The sequence below is a fragment of the Anastrepha obliqua genome, chromosome 3, assembly GCF_027943255.1.
Source record: "Anastrepha obliqua isolate idAnaObli1 chromosome 3, idAnaObli1_1.0, whole genome shotgun sequence".
NCBI lineage: Eukaryota > Metazoa > Arthropoda > Insecta > Diptera > Tephritidae > Anastrepha > Anastrepha obliqua.
Genome location: NC_072894.1, coordinates 132805828 through 132826746, shown reverse-complemented (window position 1 = coordinate 132826746; position 20919 = coordinate 132805828). Strand labels below are relative to the sequence as shown.

Sequence of the window (20919 nt, the reverse complement as noted above, 5' to 3'; positions counted from 1 at the left end):
CATAGTTGAAATTGTACCGAATTGGCGTATCGAAAACATTTATGTTGAAGTCAGTCGGTTGGTAAGTGATAAAGTTATTCATTAAAGATGGCCAAGTCCTTCTTCACCTGATCTTCCCTACGCAGAGTATGCCTTCCTCTTCCTCTCCCAGAACCAGTTGGTACCGCATCGAATACTTTCAGAGTCGGAGCCTTTGTATCCATTCGGACGACGATAAATCCTGATAAATTCGTTGCCATCGAAACGTTCGAAGTCCTGGCGTAACAAGTGAAACCTATTAATCTATTTTCTAACTCTTCTATAAATATAATATGCATTTTTTTTCGAAAGAGGCTTTACTATATTCAACTCGCGATTTGTTACGGTTTCCAAACGCTCAAAGTTTTGGCATACTTTAAGGCGCAGTGCAGAGCCTCTCGAAACTTCTGCTTTATTTTCAAATATTTTTACTCCTCTTAAATCCGCCTAGTTTGTCCGTCAGCCATTCCATTTTGTTCCCCACTTCGAAACTCCCATTCATTCATATTTTAATGCAATTCATTGCGACTGCTACCATCCACGTCCACTAATTGGTTTGCGCGCACCATTTGCGTCACATTCAAAACTTTGTGCCAACTAAATTTCTACAACTTTCAGAAACTTAGAAAATATTTAACTACCTACAAATAAATATGCATTGGAAAACAAGATTCACTTTATATATAAAGCAGCACTACGAATAAGCACCGAACCATTTCGACGCTCAAAAGACGTTTGTGTTGTTGCTAAGACAAAGCGCATTACTCGCCTGATTTTATTTCTCTTCTTCTATTACTCTGTTTCTTGTTTGGTTTTGTTTTCTTTTTGTAAATTATTTTGGCGAAGAATTTTCAAAACTCAAATTATTTGCGCAATTCTCAAGATATTTTGATATGCTCTGGTTCTGGAAGTGGAAGTGGGCGTCGCAAATGACATGGAAGAAAAGCGTTGGCATAAACAAGAAATTTTGAGTGCCGCAAACTGGGTCAATGGAAAAGTTTTAGCAAAGAATAAAATTGGAGAAATAATGGTTAAGAATAAATAGAGTAATATGCAAATAACGCTTGCAAAGGCTTGGCAAACGAAGAAGTGAAAGTGATTGCATCATTAAATAGAGTGGGGAATTTCCAAAGTTTTGATGTGGCGAAATTGCGAAAGTCACATTTGTATTTAGCAGAAAGTGAAGTTTGCCAAAAAAATTTGTTTTTAATAGGTCTATGGATAAGTTCGTGCGGTTTTTTTTCGAAATTTGAAACTTTATTGACGTAAAATGGTTACAAATTTAATATTCAAAGTATTGTCCATCGCTTGCTACTACTTTTTCCCATCTTTCTGGCAATTCACGGATTCCCTTTGTGAAAAATTCGGTCGGTTTTGCCGCAATCCACGAATCGATCCATTTTTTGACTTCATCGTAATTACGGAAGTGCTGGTCAGCCAGGCCATGTTGCATCGATCGGAAGAGATAGTAATCGGATGGCGCAAGGTCTGGACTATACGGCGGGTGGGGTAGGACATCCCATTTGAGCGTTTCTAAGTATGTTTTGACCACTTGTGCAACATGTGGCCGAGCATTGTCATGTTGCAAAATAACTTTGTCGTGTCTATCGGCGTATTGCGGCCGTTTTTCTCGCAGTGCTCGGCTCAAACGCATCAATTGTCGTCGGTAGACATCCCCCGTAATCGTTTCATTCGGTTTCAGTAGCTCATAATACACAACACCCAGCTGGTCCCACCAGATACACAGCATAACCTTCAGGCCATGAATATTCTGCGCCGACGTCGATGTTGAAGCATGGCCAGGGTATCCATACGTTGCCCGACGTTTTGGATTGTCGTAATGGACCCACTTTTCATCGCCAGTCACAATTCGATGCAAAAAACCCTTTCTTTTGTGCCGTTGAAGCAGTTGTTCGCATGCCATAAAACGGCGTTCAACGTCTCTTGGCTTCAATTCATACGGCACCCAATGGCCTACCTTTCGGATCATTCCCATGGCTTTTAAACGTTTGGAAATGGTTGATTGATCAACTCCCAAAGTTTCTGCAACCTCTTCTTGCGTTTGAGCCGGATCTTGATCGAGCAATTCCTCCAATTCGGTATCCATGAACTTTGGCGGCGCACCCTCGCGTTCTTCGTCTTCCAAGCCAAAATCACCACTTTTAAAGCGTGCAAACCACTTCTGGCACGTTCGCTCAGCTAGAGCATGCTCACCATAAACTTCCACCAAGATACGATGACTTTCGGCTGCTTTTTTCTTCATATTAAAATAATGAAGAAGAATTCCCCGCAAAAACACATTATTTGGCACGAAATTCGACATTTTCAAGTGTGGTAAAAATATTGTTGTTTACGCTTCAAATAAAAAACTTATACTGACGTTTGTGCCTTACGACAGTAGCTCTCCAATGAATGTTTGGAAATGTGGATCGATGGAATAATAATCAAGTTACGCCATCTGTTGTAAAACCGCACGAACTTATTCATAGTCCTATTATATATATTGACATGCTATAAACGTAACGGATGAATGCACATGCAAACATAGCATCTTCAGGCATTGAAGTTTGCCCCATACAGCAGAGAAAAGTGGCACAACACCGAATTGCGCTGAATATAAACAAATTAACTGCAGATAAAATAACCGGCGATCGCCAAGGGCAAACTGGTTTTTGTTTTTTTTTTTATTGAGCTCACTTTTTATTTATTCGCAAAGGGAAATCAATTTAGAGGTATCGGATTTTAAATTGAAATAAAACAACGAAAATTCAAATTGATTGAGCAATCTTTATTATAATTGAGGAAGACCTTTCACAACATTTATTTTTTTAACGATAATCCCCTCAAATGTTGGCCGCAGCCGTGCCGTAATTCGGCCATCCGTAAACACCCATTTTGAGTGACGCGCTAGAGGACTTTGGCCGGTATCTCATGAATAACTTTAGCAATGTTGGCTTCCAATGCCTCAATCGAAGCTAGTTTACCCATGAAGCATTTAGACTTTACATTCCACCACAAATAAAAGACCAAAGGTGTGATATAACACGATCTTGGTTCACAATCCAATGATCCGAGGCGAGAGAGGCGTAAGTCCTTCCATGATTAATTGTCGATGAATCCGGACAACAACTGTGTATTTAGTTTGACAGTAGTGACGCGTGATCTGTCAAAAAAAAACCCCTATTGAAGAAAGTACCACCAACCTGATCACCGTTTACTTCTAAAAGAGTTAAATTGTATTGTATTATTACTAAATTTATTTATTTCAATAATTTATTTTCGAAGAAAATTTTGTTTTTAAAAAACTTTTTTTGTAAGTAAAAAACTTTATTAAATATTTTTTTAAAATTCCAATAATTTTTCCCCAAATTTGTTTTTAAACTATGAGAGCTAAGGTTAGGTTAGGTTAGCCTGGTTGGCAATAAGCCACGCATAGACCTTTTGGTCCCTAGCGATACCTGATGGAGACCGACCTCTATGAATACCTAAAGTAGACATCATGTAAGATGTCAGCGCTTTTGGCGAATCTAAGTAGGGCTGGGAGCTCCGCTTTTGAGACGTCTTCCAGACCCTCAAACAGTGGGCCTCCCAGGCATCTTAGTCGCGTTTTTAATAATGCCGGACAAACGCACAGAATGTGTTCTAAAGTCTCCTCAACATCCTCTCAGCATTTTCTGCATTTGTCCGTGTTAGCAATCCCTATATTGTACGCATATGCAGCCAATAGATTATGACCTGTTAGCATACCTATGATAGTTCTGCATTCCTTTCACGATAGCGTAAGTACGAATTGAGTCAGTTTTTTGTGGTTAATTCTACACATGACTTTTGCTGTTTTGCATGTGGTCAGGTTAGTCCACCTAGCTTCCACTTACCTTTTCATGTGGTCGTCCATTTCGTTGTATATTGTGTGTAGCGGTTTTGGTATATCGTTCTCTTGTTCAAATGATAGTTTCACAACACTTTTTGCTATCTCATCTACTATTTCGTTCCCCATAATGCCTTTGTGACCAGGTACCCAGTAGATATGCAGCCTACTGTTTCCGGCTAGCCCTTCTATGGCCTCCCTGCTCAGTCGAACATTTTTGGACTTAATACAATATGAGCTTATTGCTCTTATTGCTGCTTGACTATCCACGTATATATTAATTGTTGAGTTCTTTCTTGTTCTAGTGTAGGCTAGCTCCGCGGCTTTCCCCACAGCAAAAACTTCCGCTTGGAAAATACTGCTGTGGTCGGGCAGCTTGATAGGCTGCCTTATTCCTAGTTTTGAGCAGTAAATAAAAAATGAGAGCTAAGATAAAATAACAATTTTTTTTAATTGTAAATTTTTTTCTTTGAAAATTTATAAACCATGCAAGAAACTATCACTTCGCGCTTTCCTTCTAGCGTCATAAAGTCATAGTCCAGCGGTGGCTGGGGTGAGTGTCATAAAAAATTAATTTCGCTCTATTTTTTCACAATATTTCGCTTAAAAAGAAAGAAATAAGCTGGGTTATGCCAAACAAATAAAACAAAATATGACTCAAAGCGGCTACGTTTAAAAAAAAAAATTTAAATATTATTTATTAAAATAATTTTAATTTCGACTTATCATCACTTTTTCGACTATTCATCACAGTTTTTGGCCCTGCTGCCGACTAAATAATTCATTAAATAATAAACAATTGAAAAAGTTTATTTTCAAAAAATACGATACAATATCATTTTGAAATAATTAATTTGCATAAACAGCCAGTGCCAGTCAGTCTTCTTTATTTTTGCTCAGCGAACTCTCGCACACACAACGCGCTAGCATACTTTTGTGTGCTTCGCTACGTCAACTGCTAAATCAATTAAGCGCCTTAGCAAACAATTGTCTGTCAGCCCACACATTCGCGCATACAAACCATAAAATGTTATGCAACCAAATTGACACAAAATTAAAAATGTTAGCTGCTTTGATTTATTTACTTTGCACTTTTCTCCTGCTACTCTTCTGTTCCTCTGCTTACTTACCACTCGGCTTACTCTTCTATGTCAACTTTTGCACGAATTTATTTATTTTGCTGGCGTGTGGCATTAACGTGATTTGTTGCGTGGCAGTTGTGGTAAGAGATTGTAAATACAAGCATACACAGCTACGAACGTAATGGCATGCATAAGTGCGTGGTTGTGTTTATTGTCGGATTGCGGTCGAATTAAATTTGATTAGCGCCTAAATGCAGGCCACATTAAAGCGGCGAAAAAGCAAATAGAATGAGTTGAAATAAGTGTCAATGATGTGGTAAGTGCAGCTATATGCAGAAATAATGTTTGTATGTATGTGTGAATGCGCACACACACACACAAGCCCACTCACTACATTCACTTATGCGCGGTTCAGCCACTCTTCCTTTGTATGTAGGGGTATGTGCACAGGTATGTAACTGCAAGCAGCAAGAAGTTTAGCTGCGCTCCCTTTTTCTCACTGCCACACTTTCGCTCTTCCACATTTTTCTGATTATTCTTGTATTTTTCTACTATTTATGAACTGTTTGACATTCCACACAGCATTTGTAGTACATGGCACCACAACAACAATATTGTATAAACTTAGAGCAAATACACTATGTTTTGTGGCAGCTTGACATTATTTGAATGAACAACACACCTACAGTTGCGGTCAAGATAATAGCACTAGTACCCAGCGGCAACCCACAACAGGTAGATTACATATTCTATGGTGATGAGAATTTAAAAAATTTTTTTTTTAGTAGAAAATAACAGAAGTTTCAAAAAATAGTACTATGAACTCGTCCTCTAAATTAAATTAAAATATGAAAATAAACAAATCTGTTTTTTGTGCGCGTTAACAGGTTTTGTAGACCAACACCAAGACGCATACTAAAATGTGGAGGAGGAACTCTAACAAACACCTAACAGTAGTGTACACGCCGATTATTTATTTCTTTATTTTTGAACTAGCAAACCCGGCCCCCTTCCCTGGGCACACTAAAATAGAATAGATATAGTTTAGAACAGAAAATATATGGTTTTCATATTATTTATTTCTTTATTCTTTATTCAGGCGCTTTGGCATAAACAATATTTTTTGTTTTTCTATTTGGTTTTGAGTAAATATAAAATATAAATTGAAAATCAGGAAAAAAGAAGATTGTTTTTAAATTTCAAATCAACGCATATGAATAAACAATCGTCTTTTTTCCTGATCATCCATGAATTTTTCGTTTCAATTTATATTTTTTATTAAGCATTGGAGCTTTTTTAACCATTATCCATTTATATTTTTCAAAAAAAAAAACGAAAAAAATTGTTTTTTCCACGAACACATAATTTCATTCGGATTTCACATTAAATTCTCAAATTTCGTAAGAAATTATTCACTGTTCCAAAATCCACTCCAAAAAAATCACAAACAATTTTTACATGTTGCACTTACGTTTTTTTCCTTATGGCATCCAAATCAGAAAGAAATATTGACACATTGTAACTCACACTGTCAATTTGACACTTCAGTTCCGCCCCAAGCGTTAAAAAAGTAAGCGACATTATGGCTGGCTCAAAAGAACGCTGTACCCGTTGCCAGTGCTCCGAATTACAACCAAACTTTACGAAACCCATTTTCAATACTTACTTAACAATGTGCATAAGTTTGGTTTAATTCGGTGCAAAGACACGGCGGGTCCACGTTTTGGCATTTATTTCGAGACCCTATTCATCAATAGGTATGAAAATTACCCCGTATTAAAGCACTTTCATTTGATACCCATATTGTACATACACAACCAAAGGTTACCCGGGTCCACGTTTTGACCTATATCTCGATACCCCAGTCACGTAGCGGCATGAAAATACTCTGTACTAAGGCATTCACCAACAGCTTCAATTTGATACCCATATTGTACAAACACATTCTAGGATCCACGTTTTGGTCTCTATCTCGAGACCCTAGTCACGGAGCGGCATGAAAAATACTCTGTACTAAAGCTTCTCCAACAGCTTTCATTTGATACCCATATTGTACATACACGTCCGAAGGTTACCCGGGTCCACGTTTTGACCTATATCTCGAGACCCTATCCACCAATCCAAGTAATCCATGTTACTCGTGGATAATGTAGTTTTCGAATGGTGAAAGAATTTTTAAAATCGGTCCAGTAGTTTTTGAGCCTATTCGTTACAAACAAACAAACAAACAAACAAAGTTTTCCTCTTTATAATATTAGTACAGATATGATTCCACCTTCCCCACTAAACGAAGTTAGTGGTATTGTCCACTTCTTCTTCCTTGCTTTTGTCCCGTTTTACTTAGGTTAGCTCTCCTAGCTCATAATCGGCAAATTTTTCGATCTTGGTTCGTCTATGTATAAATAGTCATATGTTGGGGTCGTACTGGCTTCCTCGGCGTGTAACACCGTTTAAAACTTTCTTTGTCATATCAGATTCAGGCTTTCTCCTCTGCCAATCTGAGTTTTTTTTTTCATTTCTGCTACATAAAGCTTTCTTTCTTTAAGAGCCCAGCAATCGGCTCCATATAAGAGGATTTCACATACAATCGTTAGGTAGATTTTACTTTTTAAATGGAGCGCCATCCTTCTGTCAACATGGAGTAAAAATTCGTTTCGTCAATACCACGTATGGTCAGTATTATATTTTGTATGCCATCAAGATATGTTCCCTTAAAGAGGCTGACATGGACAGGATATAAGCCTTTGAAATGTAGATATACAGGCGAATGTTGAAGATCTCATGGACTGATCACGTTTCCAACAGTGAAGCTCTTCGCCAAATAGAAGGAAGACGTAGTATTGGAAGAAAAAAATCTCATGATGACGTAATATTAGACACTGGACAGGTATAGGAAGCATCAGATAGTTGTGGAATGTGGCAAGAAACAGAGAAGCTTTTAACGAAATCACAAACAATATTTTTTAGAAACTTTAAATGTTAAATTGTAATTGAATTATAATGAAGCTTGAATTGTATGATCGCTTACATTCGAAAACGAACATGTAAAAAAAAGAAAGGACATAAGAAAAGAACTGCAAGTTTCGCAAGATGCACTAACTAAAAGTATACCATCCCTATCCAACATCTACAAAACAAAATGCTGCCGAGGAAGAACCCTTATTGTGAACTTGTCAAACCAGCTGTGACTGAAGTAAGGAAGCAATTTGCCGAAGCTCACAAACAGCGACTACAACGCCTGTTAGCGATGCAGCATTTAGATTATTCCGGTTGAATTCTTCTCGCAAATGATTAGAGCTTATATAACTTTTGTTGAAAAATTAATATATTAATATTAAAAAAAAAAATTTAAAAAAAGAAAAAAATATTAACTCGAAAAAACATTGTAAATAGTAAAAAAAATCGTCATGCACTCTGTCACGCTTGCCACTGTATTCTCGCACAAAAGTCAAGCTCATTTTGCAGTCTTTTTGTGATAAATTTTTGTTATTATTTTTATTATTATTTATTTTTTTGTTTTTTTTTCGTTTGTTTGCTTTTGCCCTAAAATCTCACCTGACCCGCCTTTGTGTGGACAAACTTTTATAGCGCTCGTGCGCGATTTCAAATAATGTTTGGACTTCAGCAGCAGCAGCACAACAACAAAACTAAAAGCAGCCAAAATGAAAGTCACACAAGTTTCATGCTCAACAAGCAGCACAGCAAATTTTAACAAGCAAAATAGCAAAAACAAAAAATCACAAAAAAAACCAGAAACAAAAAAATATTAAATAACTAACAATAAAGTAGATGAAAGGAGAAAAATCAGCAAACGTGACATAAATATTTAAGCTGCAGCATTGTTGCTTTAATTTCACTCTAGCTTGTGCTGCATTCTTTTTTCTTTCTTTGTTGCTGTTGCCTTAATTTCAGCTCTTGTTGAACGCTGCATAGTTTGGCAATTTATTATGCTGTGGTTATTTGCTTGTATGTCTCCTGCTATTTTTGTTGTTTTCGCTATATAATAAATTCTAATAAATACTATATCACTCTTACACACACACACGCACACACACACATACGCATAACTGCACGCCCAAACGCCCGTAAATAACCTTGTAAACATACAATAACGACTGTCACTTACCGCGAACGCCACAAAATATGCAATGAAATCGTTAACTTTTGGTAACAGCAGCAGCAGCAACAACAGCCACAGCGAATTGGTTATACATGCACACACGGCATGCGTCAAAGCTTAAATTTAATGCACTTTAAGCGCCACTGGCACGAGCGTTGCGCTTAAATGGGTTGAGGGTATCAGCATATATCGCCTGCTTCTACCTATTGGCCGCGTGGTGAACATAGACATAGGTGTGTGTGATGCTTCATAATTCATACATACATACATATACATATTCATGCGTATGTGGTTCTGTGTACCTGTGTATGCCTATGTGTACGTAAAAGTGTTTTACTGCGCGCTAGCACTCCCACTTGCGCCCCGCCACAATCCACAATTGCTAACGCAGTGGCTTTAGCGTTGTGGCAAATGACAAATGACATTTAGCCTGGCATTCGACACATAATAAATAATGCGGCCGGTATTTGTAGCATGTTTTGTTGTAGCTGCTGTTGTAGTTAATGCTGAGGCCAGTCCGGTGGTGGTCGTGTTGTATTGTTGATGGTATTGGTTGGTCAGCTGGCTGGTTGATGTGTCAGCTGGCGCCATTGATTGTCGTAAAATATACAACAAAGTGGCGGCGAGCAACAGCAACCACAACAACAGCAATCACAACAACAGCAACAAAGGCTGCGTCTAAACTATAACATGCACAATTCGAACATATAAAAATGTGTACATTGCTTATGTTAATATGTTTGTCTGCGTGAACGGTTTGCAAAATTTAATAAACTACACAATGCATGGCGTGGCGGCTGTTGCTGTTGTCAACATTGCGCTAAATGCTGCGCTCATTGCCGACAAAGCTTTTATGCTGCCATCATCATCATAGCTGCCACGGGCAAGGTGTGTGCAGACCGAAGTCAACCAACCAAACAAATAACTAACGAGCTACGCACAAATACAAATGCGTTTTATATGCTCAGTTGCATTAATAGATTTATATGTATGTATGTGTGCATGTATCCACCTATTTGGTGCGCCTGCAAGTAGGCAATTCAATTCGTTACGCTCTACAAAGCCAGCCAACCAGTCAACCAGCGAGCTAGCCAACCATTCCGCTCCACTAAACTAGCATCAATGTGGTGTTGACTGCATTAGTTGCGGTATTTCGATGTTTCGGTTATTGTGGCTAGAAACTCCGTTGTTAATAATAGATACACATTTTGTTGTTGCTACTGTTGTTAAAATTGTTCGTGCTCAGCGATTGTTCATATATTTTACGTAGTTATTGTTCCTGGCATAAATTGTAGCTGTGCCAGTGACATAAGCCGGAAATGTGAAATATTTGCGACAATTTATGTGTCGCATGCATTTAAGCTCAGCTGTAAGCGCTTACATGTGGCAAAGCCAACACAACGATTATTGCAAATACAGTAGAAGCCCGATAAGTGCAATACCGATAACTGCAATTTCGCGGAAAGTACAATTCGATTTTGAGTCCATAGGAAACTCGAAAAGAGCAATAAAAAATTGCAATTTTTGGGCGCAAAAGAATTCTTGTTCGAAGAAATTTTTTACTTAATACGGCAATGTATTTGCGTTCATCACGCGCGAAGACACAGCTTTATAGTTATGCACAGTTATGGTTCTCGGAATTATTGCGACCAAAAACACTGTTCTCACGCTTTGTGATTTTTGATTTTTACAAATAACTGTAAAATTGTAGCGCTGATATCATAAAATATGGCATCGAATCCTTTGTGGCATTCAACACGCGTTAGTTTCAAGCTGGTTCTTGAGAGTAAAACAATCGTTCGGAGTTTGAATCATTTTTTTTGCTTTCATCAAATAAAATCATGGGAAAAGTGAAAAAGAATCTACATTTTCCTACATTGAAATAAAGAGATGAGATTCTCCAAAAAATTGAAAAAGGCGTTAAACAACGAGATCTTGCATTCGAATACAAAGTTGATTGCGCAACGATTTGCCGAATAAAAAAACAATCCCGTTCATTAAAAGAAAATGCATACAATTCATTTTCACTTGGAAATAAACGGAAAACTTTGGCAATCATCCAGAGCTCGAGAAGCGTTTGTACCAGTTTTTCATGAATCAGCGGCGACGAAATGCTCCTGTTTCTAGCTTGATATTGAAAAGCAAAGCATTAAAAATATTTGATGAAATAAAAAAGGATGGTGAACAATTCAATGCAAGTGATGGATGGTTTTCGCGATTCAAGAAACGCTTCGGACTTTGCTATTTGACTGTGACTGGTGCATCATTATCTTGTGATCCAGAAGCCATTGAGCCATTTAAGGAAAAATTGACGGCGAAAATCGCTGAAAAAGGAAATGTAACATCACAAATATATAATGCTGATGAAACGGGGCTCTTTTGGAAACTTTTGCCAAATAAAACCTACGTTTCGAAAGATGAAAAGAGTGCTCCAGGCAACAAAGTTTCAAAAGATCGAATCAGTGTTCTTTTGTGTGCAAATGGTGATGGCAGCCACAAAATAAAACCATTAACGATCGGCAAATCTATGAATCCGCGTTGTTTTAAAAATTTTCGTTTACCGGTGAATTATGCTAGCAACAAGACTGCTTGGATGACGCGGGATATTTTCAAAAGTGGTTCTTTGATAATTTTGTCGAAGAAGTGAAAAAATTCGCCAAAGAAAATGATGTTCCACCCAAAGCATTACTCTTGCTGGATCAAGCCCCATCTCATCCGCCCGAAGAAGAATTAGTTTGTGGTGAGATCGAAGTGATGTATTTTCCGGCCAATTGCACAGCGATTTAATGCCAATGGATCAAGGTGTTATTAACTTGACAAAAATTCAATACAAAACATTGCTAATGGAAACCATAATTAGTGAAAAAGATTCTTCATTACATGAACTATTGGAGAAAATTGCTTTGAAAACCGCCGTGATCATGTTGAGCCAAGCATGGGGGAAATTGCTCCCTGAAACGATCGCTAAATGCTGGAAAAGCGTATTGGGTAAAAGCCCAACAGTTGACGTGATTATTGAATCTAATCCAGACGATATGCCATTGGATATCGAAATTGACGACCCCCTTCTTGTTGGAGGATTACAACGGTTAAATGAGATGGTCGAAAACTATGTGGGTGAAGCAGACACAGATGAAATCCGCAATTGGGTTTTGGAATTAGGAATAGATGAAGGTGATAGTGAAGCCAATGAACCCGGATAGACTACTCAAGAAGAAACAACCGAAAAAGTCCAGCATGAATCGATTTTTGGCTGTGTCAATACAATTTTGAAATGGGGTGAACAGAACGATGTACTGTCATTCAATCAGATCGCTTGTTTGCATGATATCCGATCAAAAGCACTTGAAAAGTGTTACGAGAAAACGCAATCGAAAATAACAAAGTTTTTCCAAAAAAAATAATTGAATTTTGGAGCACACTCATATGTCCTTCCGCATTGATCTCTTTGTATTAATTTCAATCAATATGTATGTGTTCATTTTTCTTGAATATCGACCTTTTGAGCTCATTAATTGCATTGAATAGAGTTAAAATATTTTTCCCCAGGTATTCCTCGATCCACAGGAGAAATTCGCAAAAGTGCAATTTTTCGCTAAGTGCAATCATTGCCGAAATTTTCCAATTGTACTTATCGGGCTTCTACTGTATATGGAACTCAAGTTAGTGGCTAAATGCTTGCCTGTTTTCAGGCTTACAGTTGTGTGGTGATTTACTTAATCTCTATAAAGGGTTTTCCAATAAGAGGTACTATTTTGATATTCAAAGAAAAATGATATTTTTTAATATTATATAAATGATCGGATGTTTATTTCATTATGAAAAGGAAGGTATGCCCTTAATAGTGGAAGATAACATCAGGCAAATGACCACCACCACGACGCTTACACTTTTCATAACCTTTCATGAAATTTTCCATAACCGAATTACAAAGTGGCTGCCCTATGTCCTCGATAACCTCACGAATTTCATCTTTGAGGTCTTGAATTGGCCCTGGGCTATTGGCGTAGACCTTCTCTTTCACGTGGCCCCAAAGAAAAAAGTCACAAGTTGTTAAATCACAAGATCTCGATGGCCAATTGTGATTACCTCTTCGAGAGATAATACGGTCTGGAAACTTTTCCCGTAAAAGATCAATGGTTTCGTTGCTTGTGTGGCACGTAGCGCCGTCAATCAATACCATCCCATTCCAGCCATAAAAAATTGTTAAACATCTCTCGTTAGCGCAATCTATTCCCAATAACACATGTTATTAGAAAACCCCTTAATAAAGAATGTCAATTCTGGAATTTCGGTATTCCAGTATGTTTGTATGTTTAAATCCCGAAAATTCCGGGATTATTTGAGTACAGTTGCGTCCTGGTTGAGTTAATCTGTATACATTAGGGATGTCATCGCAATTCCGGGATCCCGACTTTTCGGTATTTTAAGTTCCGAACATTCCGGGATTATTTGAGTACAGTTGCGTTCTAGTTGAATTAAACTGTATAAATTAGGGGTATGAGTCACGGAAATCCGGGATCCCGGTATGTGGGTATTTTAAGTCTAGAAAATTTCGCGATTTTGCTCTGTTTTGCAATGGACTTCCACTTCTACGTCTTCCATGGGGGTTCCAGTCAACGGCGGTCCTTGATAAGTCACCATTTCTTCTGCTTAGAACACAAAATGGGTACATTTGTTAAGATTTGTAATGTTTTGCGCCTCTCTTTGTTTGCAATTTTCAAACAATATTGATGCAATTTTTTCGAGTGAAGTTTTCGCAAAATAATGAATAGATAAGACTCGTGAATAAACTCGATATTTCAGGATTGTAATACGACATATATAGTCTAGGAATTCTGCTTTCCCCTGATTCCATTCCATTCTGCTTTGCTATAAATGCAAAAATCCGTCAAACTCGGCAGTAACCTTTGAACTGCGAAAAAATTTTACTCTCAGAAAAAAAAAGAACGTCATCGCTTATGTAATAATGTTTTCAATGAAATTTTGCACTTAAATCAGTTAAGGCTAACGCCAGCACAGCGCACATCGTCAATTGTGACAACTTATTTACCATTCAAGTGCTGCTCATGTGCACATACACGCACACATACACACATATGCGCATGTGCAATCACTCAATTCGTAGCTAAATACTTCAAGCGAGTGACAGCAAGTACACATTAAAACGACTATAAAATAGTAGTAGAAGTAGCCACAAGCAGCCTGGATATGCTGCGCTGCATAAATACGAAAGTCCCAACGTGGCGGACGCTTGAAAGAGAGCGCCACTCAATGGTGTTCGCATAGCGTCAAAAGCATACTCCCACACAGAAACAATCGTTGTTTAAAATACTTCTGCACTCTTTGTTCACAGTTTGACTATCTTGACTGGTTTTCCTGCAACGACTCCTTCGCACACACTTCGCATTCAATCTGCCAGTCACTCAGTCACTCAATCACCGACTCATTCGTTCATTGATTGCTTTGTCAAAAGGTTTTGTAAACATTTTTGACATATCAAATACACGCGCAAACATCACAGTAATAAGCAGCAAGCACATACTTACAGGCACACATTTGCAAGCGCAATAAATTGCAATTCGTTACGCACAACAGATTTCGTTTTTATTTCATTTTTTTTTAATTCTTTTCACACATCTTCGCTTTCACCCCACGCACTCCAATTCTTGCCTTTTGTGCTCAGCTATTTATTTGTTTATTTGCTGTTTAGAGTTGTTGTTGTGCGAGTGCAATTATTATTATTATTATTGTTGTCACACTTCAATGTTGATGTTATTGTTGTATCATACACATATACCAATACATGTACACACGTACGCACGTGCATGTGTGCGCATGCTCTTGTATGTATTAGTGTTTACATTTGCTTGGCGTCGCATATTGGCTTTTCATTACTGCAAATGAAATCGCAAATGTTAGCGCTGTCAGCACAACAACAACTCTTTTTGCAGTGAGTAGGTGGTGTTGTTGTGCTTGCTGTTACTGCCGCTGATGTATCGCATGCCAAATATTGACAAACAACTTGAGCGAAGTAGAAGCTTAAAGGCAACACAAGGCAAATGCGCGTTCAAAGGAAAATAGAAATTCTCGAGGAGCAGAACAGCAGGCAGGCTGTCGTTTTAAGGAAGTCAAGCGAGAAAATAGAGGAAGCTGAATTTAATGTTAAAGCGAGAACGTGGAATTTAAAGTGATTTTTCTTCGATTTTATTTTGTTTTATTAAAACTAAAACGCGCAGCGCTAGCAGCAAGAGCTTTCCGCTGTATATAAGATATTTATATTTATGTATTTAATTTTACAGAACTGGCACAAACATTAAAATATGATAATTGTAGAAACAGCAGCTTGAAGATTCGGAGCAAACAAAAACAAGGGCAACCGTGTTAGAATTTAGTCAAAGAACACACAGAGCAAAGCGCTCATGCACACGCACACATTCACCTCAAATATTTATTCGTATCTGTTTCCTTTTCACATCCATAAGACTTTACGCAAATATGCAGAAAGAAATTCTACTGCTTTATAAATATTCCTCCCCTCGAACTTCTCCAAAACTGAAGCAATAAATATTTTACCAAATATTCTCCAAATATTTCACATTTTGTCTAGTGTGAAATTTCAATTGTAAAATGCCTTAAGCCAACCAACAGCCCACGAAAATTAATTGAATTTCATAATTACGCACAAACGTAATAACGCAAAAGCAGAAAACTTGGAATGTATTTAGGGAGCAGAGGTGAAGAGCAAGTAGCGCAGAGACAGCGAGCTTGATTTAGCAGATGAAATAAAGAGTATGGCAAGAGTTTCACTTGCTGTCCATGATTTATTTATTTGCCTCAACGTCACTCACCTAGCACAACGGCAGTTTTACAATGAAACACTTGCCTACTTCATTTTCACATTTTTTTCATGCTCATTGGTCTTCCTTTAGTACTCAGTTTGGGCACATTTTTACTTGCAAGTTAATCTCCCGCTCACTACTGCTCCTCAATATTGTCTTACGAAGCCGCCGCTTCGTTCTTCTCATAACCTCCCCAAGTTGTGCATTAGTCCCAATCCCTTTACTTCTCCCCAAGCCGCATTTGTCTTCGCATTTCCTCATTCGCTAACTCAGCTTCCACTCAACCATATAATTCCCTTAAACAGCAGCGAGCTCGCCATTTCCACAAATGTGGAATTTAAATTGCCACCTTTTAGGCGTCCGCCTGGCTAAAAACCCAGTACTCTGTAATCAACCACAAACAGCGCTGCGCTCACAGCTTAAGTTCGACGGCAATGCGATTAAGCCGCTGGTGGATGAGTGTGTGGTTAAAAGGAAGCGCAGCGAGAAGGAGAGCAAGCGCGACAAAGTGGGAGAGACACAAAATGTGGTGAAAAGGGGCAGCTAAGCCTATGCGCACGAAACGCTGTAGAAGTGTATGGTTATGCGCTTGAAAGTACTCCAATTCAGCAACGCAGCAAACATCGTCATTAAGATTCACAGCGTAATTATCATTCCATTCATTATCCGTGCGGTCGTCAGCGCCATTCCTGTCATCAGCACGAAAATTCATCTTTCATTACGCTTCCGCTTCAACCCACAATCTCACTCCCTTTCCGCTGCATTCCCGTACTCTTCATCGGAAGGTTGCTTACTACACTTTTTTGTGATTTTCTGTTTTTTGTTTCTGTTTTTGTTTTTTTTTTTTTTTGTGAGTGCAGAGTTTTGTGTTTGTAAATTGTACCAGCAACAAAGGCGGGAGATTTTTAAGCTCATAAATGAGCTTACAATTTTCTATGCGATTGCTTGCAAAATTTATTATGCTGAGTATCCTGCGTCATTTTTCGTTTCGTTTGACGTTAAATACTTCTATGCCAGTTCTGCTTTAGCCCTCAGTACGAGTACGCTATGTATCACTTAGAGGCCGCCTGTGAAAGAATTTCCCACTGATTGTGATCTGATGCAATAAAATGCTTGCGCGCCGCTTTACTTTGTGTTTTTTTTTTCATTTCTCATTTTTTTCTTCTCCTTTCGTATTTTGTGCTTTTACTTTTTCAATATTCCGTTTACCATTTCAAAGCTTTCTTCTACGCCTACTGCTCGTGATTTTTCTCATTTTTCCACTCACTACTTTTGCTTGCTGTTTTTTCGCCACCAATATCACTTATTCGCCCTTCAAATTCGTTCTTCAGCAGTTGCCTGCTCGCCTTGCCACTCTGTCATTTGATACTCAAATGGAGTTGTCAAAATGTATGAAGTATTGAATTGCCTCATACTTTCGCGCTAGCACCTCATTTGCCACACATATAAATATGTATGTGTGTATGTGCATGTATGTATACGCGTAGGTATGTGTCTATGCACTTCCCTTTGGCTCTTTCTGTACTTTTGCACCATTTCAATTTGTGCTGGTGCTACTGCCTTTGGCGGCCATCTTTAATTTTACGCTCCACTGGAGTAGGCCGATTTGCATTTTCACGAGTCCTTTCTCCACATTGCGCTTTTTCTTCGTGGTCACACCACACTTCACTAATGTGTTTCGATTTGATACTCGTTCTCTGCGTCCAATTTCTAGTTTCAAGCAATGACATTTTTTCACAAGTAAGCAAATTCTATACAACTTTTTGCTCGTCCCAGCGTAGCTCATTTCATTCCATTGCATACGCTTAGGCGCACGTTCACACAATCGCAAATATATTCTTCTACCCCTCAAATTATATTTCTACTCTGACAATTGCTTTGGCAATCAAATGCTTGGCATGCTTGCTTGCATTTTTTCTTGATTCTACCAAAAAAAAAAAGATCTAAATGAATTTTCGTCACATAATTTTTAGCGCAGAGTCGCACAATTTGTATAAGCATTTTCTGCTCTTCTCTTCTCCACTTCGCCATGCGCAATCATTCGAAAGTTTGCCTTTTGTGTTATAACAAATTCGCTGACATAGCAGCAATTCTCGGTGGCATAGAAATTAAATTGATTCATTAAGAGTGTAGGCATTTTGTGCACGATTGCTTGCAATTTGCAGCGCCTAAATGTATGTACGCTTCAGGCGAAAATTAGTGAAAGCAAGGTCAGTGGTAGCAAATTGCAAGTGGAAAGTGTGCTTTCTTAGAAGAAAATAGTCAGTCATTATTTGCATTAGTGTAATGTGCGCCCAAAAGTAGGTCATGCACAAGATGAAATAATGAAATTTGCTGAATATAATGGAGCTCGTAAAGGAAGCATTATTTGATTACAACAAATATTCAAAGAATGCAACCTCAGTAGAAGAAACTTTTAGCCAAACAGCTGGTAGATTTCTCAAAGCGAATATGTCTGTATATAAAAACTAGCCTCAACAGACTTCCAACTCAGCAGCCCAACTCGCATTAACACTATTCTGAAGCAGCTTGTCTCACTCTATTAAATTTTAAACACACATATTCAAAACTCAAACCTCTCTTCTGCTTCTTCTTGCTTATGCGATTTCCATGCATTTACTTAAGTACGTGCATTTATAGCAACATTCGAACTAGCATTAGCGTGCAACAGCAAGGGAGTGCAGACTATTAAAGTTAAAGAGATGCCCATAAGATAAAAAGTCAAAGATATTTAAAGGACTTTAAAATAGTTTAGAAGCGAAGGATGACGTGATTTCACTAAACTGTGGCATTTAAAGCGAAGTTCTTGAATGTTCAGTTGTGCCAAAAAAGAATATAACTTTTAATGGGATTCCTAATATTGAGGTGAGGTAGTCAGAAAACAGGAAATGCTTACAGCTAAAAATCTTAAACCCAGTAAGCGCTTAGAGACGTAAAAGGGTCAATGAGAAAGAACAGCTCGTACCCGTATAATTGGTACATTTACGAATCCCCAGAGAAGGTGTTTATCTTCAAATGAGTCTGAAGTCACGTATGAGATACGATACGACACCGAAAACGCATATGAACCCAAGCACTTGTGAGATAGTCAGAAACCGTTTATAACGTTTTCTAATAAAGCAAACATTTTCATTGAAATTAGGTCAATGGCCCACCCTTTATTTGCTATAAATATATAAATATGCGAAAACTTTTTTATGAAGAAATAGAGCTCTAACTGTTGAAAATAAATGAATTATTGAATATTTAATAGAGCACTCAAAACTGCTGGTTTGCGTCTTTGCTAAGAGTTCCAATGCTTTTAAGGCGATAGGGAATTTAGTAAAAATGCTATTCTTTTAAGACGTATTCATAGTTTTTCCGATTGATAGTAAAACAAAAATGCTGAATATTATTGATAAATATATTATTTTGAGTTGACTAGCGAGTTATTATAGGAGCTTGTATTTCAGAGAAACACACAATTTTTATTTTGTGCTTTCTTCTTCTTCCTAATTGGCGCGATAACCGCTTACGCGATTCTGGTCGAGCTTAACAAAGCGCGCCAGTCGTTTCTTTCTCGTGCTAACCGGCGCCAATTGGACACTTTTTTGTACTTTAGTATTTCTTATAGCATAAGCAATTTATTGCAAAAAAAATTAATCCTAATTAATTTGTAATTATTTAATAAATTAATAATTTAAGAAAAATTCAATAAATTGATTACCATAAATTAGAATTTACTGTAAAATAAGTCTTAGTGCCTAAATTAAATTCAAGTTTGATAGAATGTTAATTTTAAACAAAGTTTAAAAATTACAATAAAATTAAGAAAGCAAAACTCGTCAAGAACGTTGACTCAGCTGGAACAAAGTAGCTGAAATAGTCATAATCATAATACGCCGAGTAGTAGCAGCAAATGGTTGGTGGCAAGGGTAGTGGTAAGCAGCCCACAATATGACAAACAAGGCCAAGTTGGAGCAGCACGAACAGAAGAGGTTGCAGAAGGAGCAAAGCAAATAAAAACAAAAAAATAGTTCAGCAAAATTATCAAAAAAAGTTACCACAAACCACAACTGGAATACATAAAAAGCAACATGCAAAGCTGAAGCCAATACTACAGTATGAATACAAAGCCAACTCACCAAGCCAAACGCGACACTTTTGCGCTTTAATGGCGACGCGGCACTACAAACCTCTACATACAATCCATATACACACACACGTTGCACTCACACACAGCAAGGGGCCCTCCAACATTAGCGCAATACTCTGCAGCTGCCATTCGAGTGCCGAGCGCATTGCAGGAAAATGTTGGTGCGATAAGCTGCTTATCTCCATTTTCGAAGCAAAGCCGCAGAACAGAACACTAAAACAATAACAAAAAGCAAACGTTAGTAGAGAAGTAACAACAACAAGCAGCAGTAGCAGCATTAGCCATAACAGCAGTGGGACAGTAGCGGTAGTTTTAATAAGAAAAGCAGCGACCGCATAGTAATAGTGTTGCGCGTAAACGAAATGACATTTTTGGTCACCGCTCAGCAAAGGCACCCTCTCGCACTTACATGCAGAGTAAATGTTAGATGTGGCACAAAACCCGTGAAAAAGGGGAGCGAACAGCTGAAAGTAATGGGCGCAATGCGCTGAACAAATAGTATAGTTATGCAATAAAAGTTAAGAGGAGCGACAGGAGTGTGAAAGTGGGAAGAGGTAGTGAGTAAATGAAGAATGGCGCTGAAAGACCCAGCAGGAGGAATGCGCATTTTAATTTCTTCGCACAATAACTTTATTAAATAAATATGACCGAGAAAGGGGTGCGGTTGGGGGGAAAAAGGAGGAAAGTAGGATATGAAGAAGAAGAGGAGAAAGTGGAGAAAAGAAAAGTAGAAGTTAGAGAAGAAAAGTATACAGTAGAGGTCAACTGATGAAATGCGAAAAAATCACGAGGAAACTGCAATTAATTTGTGCAAGGGAACTCTTTAATGAGAGATGATTAACATTGTAATTGAA

At 38.0% G+C, this 20919-nt stretch overlaps 1 protein-coding gene across 1 annotated transcript in view; it reads left to right on the top strand.

The window, feature by feature from the left end:
• The first annotated feature begins 12009 nt into the window (after window positions 1-12009).
• LOC129242237 (teneurin-m) overlaps window positions 12010-20919 on the top strand; it is a 170278-nt gene continuing 161368 nt past the window's right edge. The window contains exon 1 of the mRNA XM_054878792.1: window positions 12010-12262. Coding sequence (XP_054734767.1) covers window positions 12010-12262 — 253 coding nt within the window. The remainder of the gene's footprint in view (window positions 12263-20919) is intronic.